Genomic DNA, 15,566 nt, shown 5'->3' with positions numbered 1-15,566 from the left:
GTGGGTTTACCATTGGTGAAAATCTCGGTTCCAAAAAAATAAATAAATACAACATTTCTGTAACTGACCAGAGACAAACTCAAATCAAATGAAGACAGGATACCTAAATGGAGCATCTAGGAAAGCATATTGTTAACTTGGAATTGATTTTGCCCAGTAGAAATTGTGCTTGAGTGAACACTGGAATTGTGTAAAAACAGGAGTGGTGTTATCAGGTGTATCGTACCTATAAGACCAGTTGGAAGTATAATATCTGAGAGTTGGATCCAAACCTTTTGAGAGGCTCTTCCATCATTTTCAAAGGGATATTCCATCATCAGGTGATGGCCTAATAGAAAGAGGCGCCGACTCTGTTGTACTCTCCCAAGTGCCTAGTCCAGTGCTCTGTACACAGTAAGCCTTCAGTAAATTCATTCAATCGTATTTATTGAGCACTTAATGTGTGCAGAGCACTGTAAAAATGTGATTGATTGATTGAAAATTGATAGATTATTCCTCTGGGAATAAGAAGACCAAATTCTAGTCCTCGGTTGAGCCTCTGTGGCTTGAATGTCCTAGGCTTAACTTCTTTAGGCCTCAGCTTACTCATCTGTAAAATGAGGATGAGAATAATAATACCTTTCCCAGGGATGTTGGGAGGAGAACGTAGGTTAATTGTCACAAAAGTAAAGCGCTACTCAAAAACAAGGTATTGTTATTAGTTATAAAGTTATTAGTTATAAAGTTCAGAAGACTTTCATTTTTGATGTACTCTAAATGACATAATTTATTTCACTTCTCTGGGCCTCGGTTACCTCATCTGTAAAATGGGGGCTAAGACTGTGAGCCCCATGTGGGACAGGGACTGTGTCTAACCTGATTAGTTTGTATCTACCTCAGCACTTAGAACAGTGCCTGGCACATAGTAAGCACTTTTTTGCCAAAGTAGTGTTAATGCTGTGCCATTGCACTATAGACCAACAGATGTTTGCCCAGGAGTCTGCCTCAGTAGCCACTGTGACTTTTGCCACCCACACTAGCCCAACATTTACAGGATTCCCGATTGAACTGCCCTTTAGAAACTTTCATCACCTGATGGCAGAATCCCAGCAGACTTTTCTCTTCTTTTTTGTGTTTAATATAACAATTGTGGCATTTGTCAAGTGCTCACTATATGCCAAGCAGCGTACTAAGCACTGGGGTAGATACAGAATCATCCATTCAGAGTCCCTCTCCCAGATGGGGTTCACAGTCTAAGTAAAAAGGAGAGCAGGAATTGAATCCCCATTTTACAGATGAGGAAACTGAAGCATAGAGATGTGTAAGTGGCTTTCCCAAGGCCACCCAGTAGCCAAGCGGCAGAACCAGGATTAGAACACAGGTCTCCTGACTCCACTTTTGTTCTCTTTTCCACTAGGCCATGCTGTTTCTCATGACCCCCCACCTCCCTCACCACAGTGAGGTGTAGGACAGACATCAGGGGACTTGTGATGACAGGGCAGCCTTATCTATTCTTCTGTAAATGATTGAAAGATTCAGCGATTGTGACAAATACCTTCCAAGCAGTTGTGTTTTGAGTCCTATATCTTCTTTGTTGTTTCAGCTATATGACAAAATTAACACAAAGTCTTCACCACAAATCAGGAACCCTCCAAGTGATGCTGTCCAGAGAGCCAAAGAGGTAAGAGGTTTTTAAGATTTGTTTGGGTCTCTTAAATATCACTCTCATGGTTGTATAACAGGCATTCTTTAGCCTTGATTTGGGGATAATTTGCTGGGCAAATACTTTCTTGATGAGCATTCTGACTATATCGTGTTGAGAAGTCATTCATTCATTCAGTAGTATTTATTGAGCGCTTACTGTTTGCAGAGCACTGTACTAAGCATTTGGGAAGTACAAGTCGGCAATATATAGAGACAGTCCCTATCCAACAACGGGAGCACAGTCTAGAAGGGGGAGAAAGACAACAAAACAAAACATGTAGGTGTCAAAATCATCAGAACAGATAGAATTAAAGCTATATGCACATCATTAACAAAATAGAATAGTAAGTATGTACAAGTATAATAAATAGAGTAAAAAATCTGTACAAATATATATGCAAGTGCTGTTGGGAGGGGAAGGAGGTAGGGCAGAGGGAGGGATGGGGAGGTGGAGAGGAAAAAGAGGGCTCCTTCTGGGAAGGCCTCCTGGAGGAGTGAGCTCTCAGTAGGGCTTTGAAGGGAGGAAGAGAGCTAGCTTGGCGGATGTGTGGAGGGAGGGCATTCCATGTCAGGGGAAGGACGTGGGCCGGGGGCTTCACTCATTCAGTCGTATTTATTGAGTGCTTACTGTGCGCAGAGCACTGTACTAAGCGCTTAATAATAATAGTAAGAGTAATACTAATAATACTAAATTATGCTCATGGGCTTTGGAGTCAGAGGTCATGGGTTCAAATCCTGGCTCCGCCAATTGTCAGCTGTGTGACTTTGGGTAAGTCACTTCTCTGTGCCTGTTACCTCATCTGTAAAGTGGGGTTAAGACTGTGAGCCCCCCGTGGGACAACCTAATCACCTTGTAACCTCCCCACAGCTTAGAACAGTGTTTTGCACATAGTAAGTGCTTAATAAATGCCATCATTATTATTATACCTCAACTGTTCAGAACAGTGCTCTGCACAAAATGTTCAGTGAATACCATTGATTTATTGATTACTTTAGTCACAATTTTTCTGTTTTGGTTGGTCTGCCTTCTAAATGCATTACCTTTAAACAAATGGTCAACCTGAATGTATTCTAGCTTACACACTTTGGATATTTTCAGGAAACACAGCCAAAGCACAGTGGTGTAGCAGGCTTCTCTATCTGTTTCTCTTCATTTTCTGCATCCCATTTAATGTCACAAAGCCTCTCTGTTCCGTATTCTCAGCCTCTTCGTTCATTTTGCTCCTCCCCAGTTTATGTACAAGATATGGCATCATTTTACAGGATTAAATGTGCTGTATAAAATTGAGTTCTTTAACGAGTAAATGTAGAGGAGCGAACATAAGCCAAAAAAGTTAATTAAATGGGTAGGCTCTTTAAACAAGCCAAGAGCAGCTAGATTGTTTTAGATGCTCAAGGCGACACCATAGAAGATGTTTTTAAAAAAATCATAATCCGTTCCCCATGGGCTTTAAACCTAATACCTGCAATCAAAATCTAAAGTGCCCTATCAGGGGAAGGGGTTAGTTCACATTGGAATAAAATTCCCTGTGGACACTCTGACATCTGGTTACTTGGAGGCTGCAGCAGCTGGTCCTGAAACTTGCTCCCCTCAGAGCTCAGGGAAGACAACAAAGCCTCTGTAGACTGCCCCACTGCACCTTGGTAATCTCCAAATGAGCAGAGACCAAGCTTCCCAGTGACCCACCCTTCGCCTGACAGGACGGGCGCCTGCCAGACTCCATAAAGAAGTACATCACTGTGTGCTGCGTAGCTTATCTATCTTCATAAGATACATACCAAGCTGACAGCCCCGTAAAAAAAAAGACAAGGGCTGGCTCTCCAAAGCAATAGCTTATTTTCTCTAGATGTCTTCAAAAATAGATCAGACTCTCAACTAGCTGGAATCACGGACTGTGTGGGGGAAGGCATTTTACTCAGACTTCACAGCTTTGAGGGCACAGGACTAGGAACAGACCAAAAGATGAAGCTCGCCAAAAAAGCGGCTCAAATTCTGAGTCACCTCTGTCTAACTCCCTCCCACTGGGCTGCAGCATCCCCAAGAGTAGACCTGAGGCCTGGGTAATAAATGTGTGTCTTTGTGGATGTTTTTGTGTTTGCCTCTCACCCCCTCTCTTTGTTCTCTGAGTGTATCTTCCTAGTTGGAGCTCACCAAAATGGTCGCTCAAATTCTGACTCACCTCCAACTCCCTCCCAGTACCTTCCTTCGGGCTGCAGCATCCCAAACAGTAAACTTGAGACCTGGATAATTAGCAAGCTTGCTTGTGTGTGTGTGTGTCTGTGTGTGTATGTGTTGATCTTACCCCCTCTCTTTGCTCTCTGGATGTATGTTTCTTCATTGTCATTCCTCTGGGGGGGTGCCTGGCCCTGATTGGCCTTGCTATTTCTGTGACTGTATTTCCTCACCTGCCTCTTTGGAAGTCTTATGCCCACAGTTCAGACTACGTGCAAAATAACAAGGTAGTTCATAGACCTGGGATGGCTTAGGTGTGGTCCTGCCTGAAATGGATGAATTAGATTGTCTTGTCAAGGCCTGTCACTCTAAAACCCTTCAAAGTCTAGCAGCTTGCCCAGATTGAGTTCTTCCATTACCATGTAGATCATTTGTGTACATGTAATTTCAAGTTGAAAAATGAGTCTTTAGCCTCTTATCCTGCTGCGTAGCCTAAAATTTTGAAGCTGGCTGCTGTACAGTGTGTTACTGAACCCTTCCTCATTAAGTTGGACCAGCAACAGTCAGGTTATTTTGCCTGCAAAGGAACATGTTTCTCCCTCTAGTCTACGGGACAAAATTAAGTTGTACATGAGCGAAGATCAACTTGGAGAAAAAAAGGTACTACTTTACCAACTATGGAATTTGAAGTCAGTCATGTTTCGGAATCTGGGGAAAGGAAGAAATCATTATTTGAGAAGATGGATATGCCAAGGATTGGCGTGAACAGCACTGGGGAAAGGAGGAAAGAGGAAAGCCACCAAAAAAAAAATAAAAGAACCTACAATGTTGGCATAATTCTATGGCAGTCAGTCCTGGGGAGCATTGCCAGAAGCAAAGTGCTTTGTTTTTACTGCCCAGGCAGTTGAGTTTGGAAGATAAAATAGATCAAATCATACTGCCAAAAAAATCAGTTAAATGCCCAATTTCCTCCTAAAAAGACTATTACTGGGAAACGTTTTCATTATGGTCTTATCTTTAAATGAAATTTATATTTGTGATAGTGTAAGTAAATTGCTAATTTTGACTGTAGGCAACTTTTCAACTTTTTGGTGGGAAGTGTTTTCAAAAGTCATTTTAACTGCAGTATAACTTAAACCTTTAACAACCAAACCATCCATAACTGTAATACTCTTAGCCCCACCCCACAGTCATGTTAAATCATATTTACCTGATAAAAGCAGGAGTGGGAGAAAATTTATGTATGGTTTTATTTAAGACTGAGCTCAATTCTTCCCCCACTTTAAAGGTTGTATGAATTGTGTGCGGGTAAAGGTGGTATAAACTAGACATAGTGGTAATCGATTTGTGTTGCCCACTTTTTTGCCTTTTAAACCTATGTAGAACAGAACTGACCTTTCACCAACAGGGAAAATTGGACTCAGTGAACTTGTACTAGAGCTAAAAGTTGAAGTAGAAAACTTCAGAACTTCTCAAATTCACTCTTTCACATGCAAACAAGAATGTCACTGTTGAAGTATTTTGGCTTTTTGTTTATTGGTTTAGGAATATTTCATCGTTTCAGAGTCACTTAATTCACACACTTGCAGTGTATGGTAGTGGATATTGAAATCTTCTAAAGCACATAAAAATGCTTTATTTCAACACGTAAAAGCTGTTAACTGATGACATTCATGCTGCTTATGTTGTAGGTATTGGAAGAAATTTCATGTTACCCTGAAAACAATGATGCAAAGGAACTAAAGCGTATTTTAACACAACCTCATTTCATGGTAAGTACAGTTCTTCAGATGATTTTTTCAAACAGTTCATGCCTCCATTTCAGAGGCGGTTAAGAACGACTCTTTGATACGGATGAAACAGAAGTTCATATATGATGACTTCTAAGATTGTGTGCTTTTTGTTGTATTTTTTAAGTCAGTCTGCTATTTAAGATTTTATCATGTTTCACCCTCGGTTACAGTGATAATTTATTTTGTGGGAGTGGTTATTTTCTATCATTCGTTTTCAAAAGTAAAACATGAGAGGACTTGGGCTCTGTCACGTGCAGTCTGAGACTTCCTGGAGTGATGCCAGCCTTAGTTAGAGACAGCTCCAAATGTCCTGGAACAAACTAGAGCATAGGAACAAAGTTTTGGGGGCAGTGAGGAAAGGAAGAGAAAGGGATGGGAATGAAAGGGTGCAGACAAGGAGAGGAAGTGGATAATTATAATAATAATGATGGTATTTGTTAAGTGCTTACTATGTGCCAAGCACTGGTCTAAGTGCTGGGGTAGATACAAGGTAATCAGGTTGTCCCACATGGGGCTCACAGTCTTAATCCCCATTTTACAGATGAGGTAACTGAGGCACAGAGAAGTGAAGTGGCCTGCCAAATGTCACACAGCAGACAAGTGGCAGAGCTGGGATTAGAACCCACAACCAGGGACTGTTTCCAGCCTGATTAGCGTGTATCTACCCCAGCACTTAGAAAGTGCCTTGCAGATAGTAAGTGCTTAACAAATACCATTTAAAAATTCAATCAATCAGTGGTATTTATTGAGAACTTACTGGGTGCCGAGCACTGAACTAAGCACTTAGGGAAGCACAATACAGTAGAATTAGTAGACATGTTCCTTACCCATAACGAGTCTATAGTCTCAAGGTAGAGTAGAGTTTACAGTCTGCTATTATTTATGGTAATGTCTGTCTCCCCTTCAAGATTGTAAATTATATAGTACTCTCCCAAGCACGTAGTACAGTGCTCTGCACACAGTAAGTGCTCAGAAAAATACAATCAATTGATTAATAATGCCTGCAAATAATGCACTATGACTAGATGTGACCATTTTATCAACTTTAGTTCTGGTAGATAAATACTGCCTCTGCACTTGAACTGGCCAGGTTTCCTTCTCTTAGATTATAATTTCAGATATTTAGTGTTAATTTGATTTAAGTAGTCACTGAGTTTTGTTTTTGGCTGAGGAAAATCGTGGCAGTATCAGCCTATCATTTGATAATGTAGTGGTGATTTTGAGGAGCCTTATTTAGTGCATTCATCTATAGCTTTCTGATTTGGGTTTCGTTTCACACCTTCTAATCAGATCAAAGCATAAACTCTGAGTTTCTGTAATGGATCAAGTGCTAGAGTTCTCTCTCAGGTTCTCTATCCAAGTTTAAATTAAATTGGATCATTCAGAGCCCAAATTCTAGTTCCTTTCTCTGAGAAATGGGGGTGGGGTAGGAGGAGGGGACAAAGTCTGAAAATTGAAATAATAAAGGCCTAGACTAGCAATTTTGGGTTCAGTATGGGAGAAGATCTTGATTCAAACTCCTGCAAAAATGTCAAGATTCCTTTATATTCAATAGACAACGACTTTGAAATATTTAAAAATGTGCCCTGTAATCTGAGAGTTATTTCAGAGGTATCTAGCTGAAGTGGATTTGCCCTTGCCAACTCCCTAATGAAGAATGACAATAATTAGTATTAATAATTGTGTTATTTGTTAAGCACTTTCTTTGTGCCACACACTGTACTAAACTCTGGGCTAGGTACAATAATCCGGTCCTTCATGGGTCTCAGAGTCTAAGGAGGGAGAACAGGTATTGAATCCCCATTTTCACTCATTCATTCAGTTGTATTTATTGAGTGCTTACTGTGTGCAGAGCACTGTACTAAGCGCTTGGAAAGTACAATTCAGCAGTAAAGTGAGACAATCCCTGCCCACACCGGGCTTACAGTCTAGAAGGGGGGAAACAGACACCAAAACAAGTAAACAGGCATCAATATAAATAGAATTATAGATATATACATATATATCTATACAAGTGCTGTGGGGCGGGGAAAGGGGTTTAGAGCAAAGGGAGCGAGTCAGGGTGACGCGGTGTGGAGGGGAAGCTGAGGAAAAAGGGGGCTTAGTCTGGGAGGTGAGGTAACCAAGGCACAGAGAAGTTAAGTGACTTGTCCAAGATTACATAAGAGGTACGTGGCAGAACAATAATAATAATAATGGTATCTGTTAAGCACTTACTATGTGCAAAGCACTGTTCTAAGCGCTAGGGGGGATACAAAGTGATCAGGTTTTCCCACGTGGGGCTCACAGTCTTAATCCCCATTTTACAGATGAGGGAACTGAGGCACAGAGAAGTGAAGTGACTTGCCCAGAGTCATAAAGCTGACAAGTGTATGTCAGCTGACAGTATAATAATGATGGCATTTGTTAAGCGCTTACTGTGTGCAAAACACTGTTCTAAGCGCTGGGGGGATACCAGGTGATCAGGTTGTCCCACGTGGGGCTCACAGTCTTAATCCCCATTTTACAGATGAGGTAACGAGGCTCAGAGAAGTTAAGTGACTTGCCCAAGGTCACACAGCAGACATGTGTGGCGGAGCCGGGATTCAAACCCGTGACCTCTGACTCCAAAACCCGGGCTCTTTCCGCTGAGCCACGCTGCTTCTCAGTATGACAGCTGACAAGTGAGAAGTAGCATGGCTCAGTGGAAAGAGCACAGGCTTTGGAGTCAGAGGTCATGGGTTCAAATCCTGGCTCCACTGCTTGTCAGCTGTGTGACTTTGGGCAAGTCACTTAACTTCTCTGTGCCTCAGTTACCTCATCTGTAAAATGGGGATTAAGACTGTGAGCCCCACGTGGGACAACCTGATCACCTTGTAACCTCCCCAGCGCTTAGAACAGTGCTGTGCACATAGTAAGCGCTTAATAAATGCCATCATTATTATTATTATTAAGTGGTGGAGTCGGGATTAGAACGCGTGACCTCTGACTCCCAAGCCCATTCTCTTTCCACTGAGCCACGCTGCTTCTTTAAAAGTTCCTAGTCTTAGCATTTCTGTCAAGGGCCCCATTAGATGCAGCAACCCCCACCTAAGAGGACAAATCCATCTATTATGACATAAAGACTTGCTGCTACCTGCTCCCTCTGATGGTCTTAGTGGATCAACCTCAAAGAGCAGCAGGCAAGTTTGTTTCCAATCATCCGAAGTGGGAGGAGTATTCGTTGAGCATTGAGCGCTTGAGAAGTACAGAATAAAGAAGTGACACACTCCCTGACTACAAGGATCTTACTTTCTGGTGGCATTTCTCCTCCCCATTAATAGGAAGTGATATCCTATTTGTTCTTTCCGTAAGTAAATAGTAGCCACAGCATCCCGTCTGTTTTCAGTCAACATGATGTCCATTCTTTAGACTTCACACAACACACTTAAAGGTAGTTTCTAAATAGGCAGTCCTTATATTTCAGTCCCAATATGGAGTTTTAAGACACTTAAATAAATCCTCTCCTGTTAGCTTATTTTTGATTTCAAAAGGGGTGTAGCCAGGATTAGAATCCAGGTCTCTTCCAACTCCCAGATCTGTGCTCTTTCTCCACCAAGCCATGCTGCCACATTCATCCTCCCCTCACAACCGCCCCCCCCCCCCCTTATAATAATTGTTATCATTATTATTGTTTTGGTACTTGTTAAGTACTTACTATGCACTGTACTGTGTGCTGGGGTAGATAAAGATAATCAGATTGGACACCTTCCCTGTCCCACTTGGGGCTCACAGTATAAGGGGAGGAGAAATATGTACTTAATCCCCATTTTCATTAGTCAATCATATTTATTGAGTGCTTAAAGTGTACTAAGCGCTTGGAAGAGTACAATATAACAGAGATGGTAGACACATTCCCTGACCACAGTGAACTTAGTGAGCAGGGAAAAGTTGAGACTCTCCCAAGGTCACACAGCAGGCAAGTGGAGGAGAGGGGATTAAAGCTGTTTTCACTAGGCCATGCTGTTTTCACTGGACCGTGCTGCTTCTAAATGTGCTCTGCTTTGATGCAGCCCTAGAAATCTCTTCATTTTACATGTGTAAACTAGAGCATCTGTAGCTGGTCTGCCAGCCAGAAATGTGGAGCTGTTAGTTATGTCAACTCTGAAAGGAAACTGACTCATTTGCCATTAGTAACATCAAAGAAGGATTTTTGTCAAGCCTTTCTGGCCCGAGTCGCAGTTCACAAGCCATGATCCATTCAGCCTACACATAACACACATCCAACAAAGTAAAGGCAGAAGGGAAAGGTGAAAGCTCACTGTGGGCAGGAAATGTGACTACCAACTCTGTTGTATTGTAGTCTCCCAAGCGCTTAGTACAGTGCTCTGCACTGCTTAATAAAGACCGTTGTTTGATTGACCTCATTGCCATGGGGTGATGCAGGACACAGAGAAATACCAGCATCCAGTAGTGCGCCCTTCCGGCCAAGTTGGGACTGCTAAGGACACTAGCCCAGGAAAAGTGTTTCACAGCAATTTTCTACCCAAACCAGCCTCCTTCAAAGCAGGATATTTGGAAAGGAAACAGGGAGTTAGCTCTCCCTTCTGGACCTCCGGGTGTCCGGAATGTGGATGAGAAGATTCAGCTCATTATCATTCCAAAAAGCTGTAGTTTTCATAGCCAACCCTGTGTCAAATCTGGTCATCTGTGCATACAGGATTTTTAAGGACACATAATAACCTGCAGATTTTCTGAGACAGGATCCTTGCTTTTGCCTTTGTGAGTCCATTCATTTTTTTGCACACAGAAAACTGAAAATAATCTGGGTTTCTTGATGGTCAGCAAAGTTTGGATTGAGCTTTTTTTTTTTTTAACATATCGTAGAAACCATTTCTTGTCTGAACTGGAATTATTTATATTGAGTTAATCTGCTTTGGGATTTGGGGGAAAGTACTGTGTAGAAGCCTCTCAGTGGGATTGCAAGCTCTGAGTCTCTTGATTCTTTTTACCCACAGGCCTTACTTCAAACTCATGACGTAGTGGCTCATGAAGTTTACAGTGATGAAGCATTGAGAGTTACCCCTCCTCCCACATCTCCATACTTGAACGGAGATTCTCCAGAAAGCGCCAATGGTGACATGGACATGGAGAATGTCACACGAGTGCGGCTGGTGCAGTTCCAGAAAAACACAGATGAACCAATGGTATGGAGAAAAAAATACTATAAAGGGGTGTCCTCGGTTAGCATAATTATGGTACTTGTTAACTTATGCCAGACATTGAACTAAGTGCTGGGGGAAATGCAGGATAATCAGGCCCCCAGTGGGGCTCACAAAGTAAGAGGGAGAACAGGTATTGAATCCCCATTTTGCCAAGGATGGAACTGAGGCACCAAGAAGTGAAGCGAATTGCCCAAGGTCACACAGCAGACAAATGGCAGAGCTTGGAAGAAGTGTGCTCTTTCCTTTGGGCGACACTGCTAATTATGGTTTTTGTTAAGCATTTACTATTGCCAAGAGCTGGGGTAGATACAAGTCAGTTCGGATACAGTCCCTGTCCCACATGGGGTTCACAAGGTGAATTTTAATCCCCATTGTACAGATGAGGAAACGGAAGCACAGAGATGTTAAGCGACTTGCCCAAGATCACACAGCAGGCAAGTGGCAGGCCGGTATTAGAATCCAGATCCTCTGGCTCCCAGGCCCAAAAAGGGACCCAAACAATATGAATATATTAAAGGGAAGCAACGTAGCCCAGTGAATAGAGCATGTACCTGCGAGTCCAAATGACTTGGCTTCTAGTCCCAGCTCCGCCACTTGACTGCTGTGTGACCTTGGGCAAGTCACATAACTACTCTGTCCCCTCAGTTATGTCATCTGTAAAATGGGGATTAGGACTTTGAGCCCAATGTGGGACATGGACTGTGTCCAACCTGATTACCTTGTATCTACCCCAGGCACATAGTAAGTGCCTAACAAATACCATAAAAGAAAAGAAAATTAAAGAACAGTGATAAAAGGCATGAGGCCCAAGACATGGAGCAATGGATCAGTTTGGGCAGCCCTGTCTGTAGGGAACTGAAGCCTGCCATGGAATTCTGCTTTCCTTCACAGGACTGTAGAACAAACTTTTTCAGTTAAGTTCCCCATTTGGATAGTATTTTAGATCTTTAAAAAACAAACACACTCTATTAAGGTTAAGGACTGTGCTTTGCAGATTCGGTTCCATGTTGTAATGTTTGTGCCTTGAGGCAATTTTGCAGAGGCATCATTTTAAAAATAAAATACATAACTCCGAATCAAGTGGAAGAGTGGATTCTCCAAATTGTGGTCAGTGAGGATGAAAAAGAAAAGAAAAAGTTATTGTTAATGTCTAGACCATCGTATTTTATAACATAGGAACCTAAATATAACTGAACATTGATTGAAAAGCTTAATTTTTCCTAGTTAACGAACAGCCACTAGTCTTTCCAATATATTGAAATAGTTGGGCTCTAAAAGCTGTTACTTTTGTTTTTGCAGGGAATCACTTTGAAAATGAATGAACTGAACCATTGCATTGTTGCAAGAATTATGCACGGGGGGATGATTCACAGACAAGGTAATCCTAGAAAATAAGCTTTTTTCTCCCACATCTCAGTGCATTATCTGAAATTGGTTCTAAAGTCAATAACCAAGTATCAGTTGCCAGAAACTTTATAGGTTTGATTTCAGACTGTGTATATGCACCCCTTGTTGTGCCCCATCCCACTTGAGTAGAAATTGTAAGAGAAGCTGTGGAGTTGATGTAATGCTTAGATACTGTGATATTTCCAGGGTGAGATTATAGAGGTTTGGTTGAGAGGACTGAGTTCTAATATGAGCTGACTTTTTTTTAATGGTATTTGTTAAGCGCTTACTAGGTGGCAAACTAAGCCCAAACAAACAATCCCCAAGCCCTGGGGTAGATACAAGTTAATTAGGTTGAACGCAGTCCCTGTCTTGCATGGAGCTCAATCTGAGTAGGAGAGACAACTGAGGAACAGAGACTTTAAGTGACTTGCCCTAGGGCACACAGCAAGCAATTATCAGGCCCATGCTCTCTCCACTAGGCCATGCCAACTTGTAGGCTGTGTTGGTCTTTGCCTGCTATTTCCCTTTTGCCTCTTTTAGTGCAACATTTTTAGTATTCTCTAAGGAAAACTTCTGTGTTGGTTATAGTTGTGGTTTATTTAGTGAGAGTGATGATCTGTTGCTTTATTTAATTGTTTTTTCATCACTTGTCTTGTTCTAGATCTGTATTTCTCAGGAAATTCTTCCTGGGTAAAAAATGCATTTCTCCTCCCCATCAATAGGAAGCAATATCCCATTTGATATTTCCATAAGTAAATAGTAACCACAGCATCCCATGTGTTTTCAGTTGACTTGATGTCCATTCATTGGACTTCACACAACACACTTGTAGGTGGTTCCTCAACAAGGCAGTCCTTATATTTTAGTTCCAATTGTTATGGAATTTTAAGACACTTCAGTTATAAAATCCTCTCCTGTTAGCTTATTTTTTCATTTCAAAAATATCTGTGTCCTTTTGAGTTGTTTCTTTGAAATAAAAAAGGCAATTAACTCAATTACCACATCATTTTTGTCTGCACCAGAATATAGACATAAGTATGTTGCCAGTGAGTTGGCTCTGAGAACTTCTGCTCGACGTTCCATTGTAACTAAGCAACACATCTTGATGTACTTTAGTTTGAGGTCCTTTGTGGGCAGGGAATGTGGCTACCAACTGGGTTATATTGCCCTTTCCCAAGTATTCAGTACAGCACCCAGCTCTCAATAAATATCACTGATTGATGGAATGAGATAGACACCCAGATGGCCAGTCCCTTTTTTTTAACTGTTTCCTCACAGATATTTTGTGTTGGACTGGGTTTTGTTTCCACTCCTTTACCTACGTCTGTGATTTTTTACTTGGACCATCCTGACAATGTTTTTCCTCAAAAGCAGTAGTGAAACACTTTGAGGAAAGGTTCCGTGGCAGAGGGTGGCGGAGAAACTGTGTGGAGCAGTTATGCAAGAGAATTTCAACAACTGTAGAATTGTCATTCTCTTATGGAAGAGCCCCAAGAAAGCTCTCTCTCACCAACTGGCCTATTCTTAGTCAAAGCACTAGTTAGCCCTACATAAAATCACCTCTCCTCCAGGAAGCTTTCCCTGACTAATCCCTCACCTCATATTGCCACCTTACTTCCTTATTTCCCTCCTTTCTGTGTCACCTAGGCACTGAGGTACCCAGCCCCTGCAGCACGTGTGTAGTTAGTTGTATTTATTGAGCGCTTATCATATGCAGAGCACTGTACCAAGTGCTTGGGAGAGTACAGTATAACAAACAGACAGATTCCCGGCCTACAACGAGCATAAAGTCTAGAGGATGATCCAATGATGCCAGCGATCTTATAACCACAAAGCTACCCACGGCAGCAGCCTTTCTGCTTCTTGCAGGCAGTGTGATTCTCCTAAAATGGACTGTGGGGAAAAAGGGAGCGAACCTTGTTCCCCTCCACTGAAGGGAGAAACTTCCAGTCACCTTGAAGTAGCCCACAGAACAATCCATTCAGATCAGCTTTCTCCCCATCATTGCCAACCCCCCCAAGTGATTCACAAGAATTTCTGACTGATCAATCAAATAATTATAAAAAGCAATCACTCAATGATATTTTGATCACTTACTATGTGCAGAGTATTGTGTTAAGCATTTGGGAGAGTACGATGCAACAGAAGTAGCAGACACGTTCCCTGCCCATAATGAGCTTGCTTGCAAATCCACATCTTTGTTGATCCCATTCCCAAAGAATTGAAAAATAAGAGGAAACCTATTGAATAGCCATCTCTGGGTCACAATAAGACACAATGAGAATCCAGAAAGCAACTGGAAAATATGCTATGTTATTTGCAGAAATCCTGTTTACAGACAGGATCATGTTCAATCAGTTGGCATGTCTATGATCACCAACATTTTTTGAATTCAGCATTTTGGCTGGGCTGGATTGTAAACAAAGGATTGTTCATCTGGATGAAATGTTTTTCATGTAAAATCAGTGTGATCACTAGGTGAAGAAATCAACAAAGGCACAATTCTCAGGAACTTGAGTCAATTTATCACCATCATCCCCATCCAAACCTCTAATTTAGAGGGAGGAATTTTCCAGCTCATTTTCAGGCTTCAAGCAGCCTATTGACAAGATTGAGTGCCAGCTACTCTAGCATAACGTGTTCAAAAGGCACATTATTATGCATACATGTTATTATACTGCATAATAAAGCACATTTATGCATACATGTTGTTATACATATATGGGCAATAGAGAGGTTGGTGAAGTAGGCTGGTTTCCATAGGAAGAGTAATTTGCAAACACCAATTTTACTGCATGAGCTTGGTCGACTAAACTGCAGGTCTGGGGGCCTTGGTGTGCAAGTGTAGCCAAAAAAGCCTTATATAGTTCAGCTGGTTGGGAGACACCTCAGGTACATCTCGTGGCCACTTCCTCCGCCAATAGATTGGTGGCCTTGATCTTGTCCCTCAGACCATATTCTGCCCATCCCCGGTCTAAGACAATATGCAAAGGGGATTTCCTTGGTCATTGAAGGGCTGGTGTATTTTAGATCAGTAATCTACTTCTGAACCCTCGAAGTTAGGGATTGATTTTGCTACCACAAAACTTAAAAGTCCTGGTTCATCTCCCAGCTAGATTATTGTAATAGTTTCCGTCCGGCTCACCCCGCCACATTTTCTCTAACTCCAGACCTCAGAAGGAAAGAACGCCTTCTGTCTCCTTTCCGCTACGGCTTTCTTCCTTCAACAAGGCTTATCCTGACCTAATTTTGCATGAGCATTTATGTCCATTTGCCTGTGTGTGAGAAACCTTTTGGACAGTATACAGAAAGCTGAGTCCAGTTGGTTATACATTATCCATTTGC

At 41.9% G+C, this 15,566-nt stretch overlaps 1 protein-coding gene across 16 annotated transcripts in view; it reads left to right on the top strand.

Moving 5' to 3' along the window:
- CASK (calcium/calmodulin dependent serine protein kinase) overlaps positions 1-15,566 on the top strand; it is a 303,724-nt gene that overhangs the window by 259,943 nt on the left and 28,215 nt on the right. For all 16 annotated transcript variants that reach the window (XM_038760027.1, XM_038760033.1, XM_038760030.1 and 13 more), the window contains 4 exons: positions 1,583-1,660; positions 5,548-5,628; positions 10,626-10,814; positions 12,132-12,210. In XM_038760027.1, coding sequence (XP_038615955.1) covers positions 1,583-1,660; positions 5,548-5,628; positions 10,626-10,814; positions 12,132-12,210 — 427 coding nt within the window. The remainder of the gene's footprint in view (positions 1-1,582; positions 1,661-5,547; positions 5,629-10,625; positions 10,815-12,131; positions 12,211-15,566) is intronic.

Source organism: Tachyglossus aculeatus, chromosome 18 (genome assembly GCF_015852505.1).
Source record: "Tachyglossus aculeatus isolate mTacAcu1 chromosome 18, mTacAcu1.pri, whole genome shotgun sequence".
NCBI classification, from domain to species: Eukaryota; Metazoa; Chordata; class Mammalia; order Monotremata; family Tachyglossidae; genus Tachyglossus; species Tachyglossus aculeatus.
The sequence above is the reverse complement of the archived record's forward strand: the minus strand, read 5'-3'. Positions and strand labels throughout refer to the sequence as shown.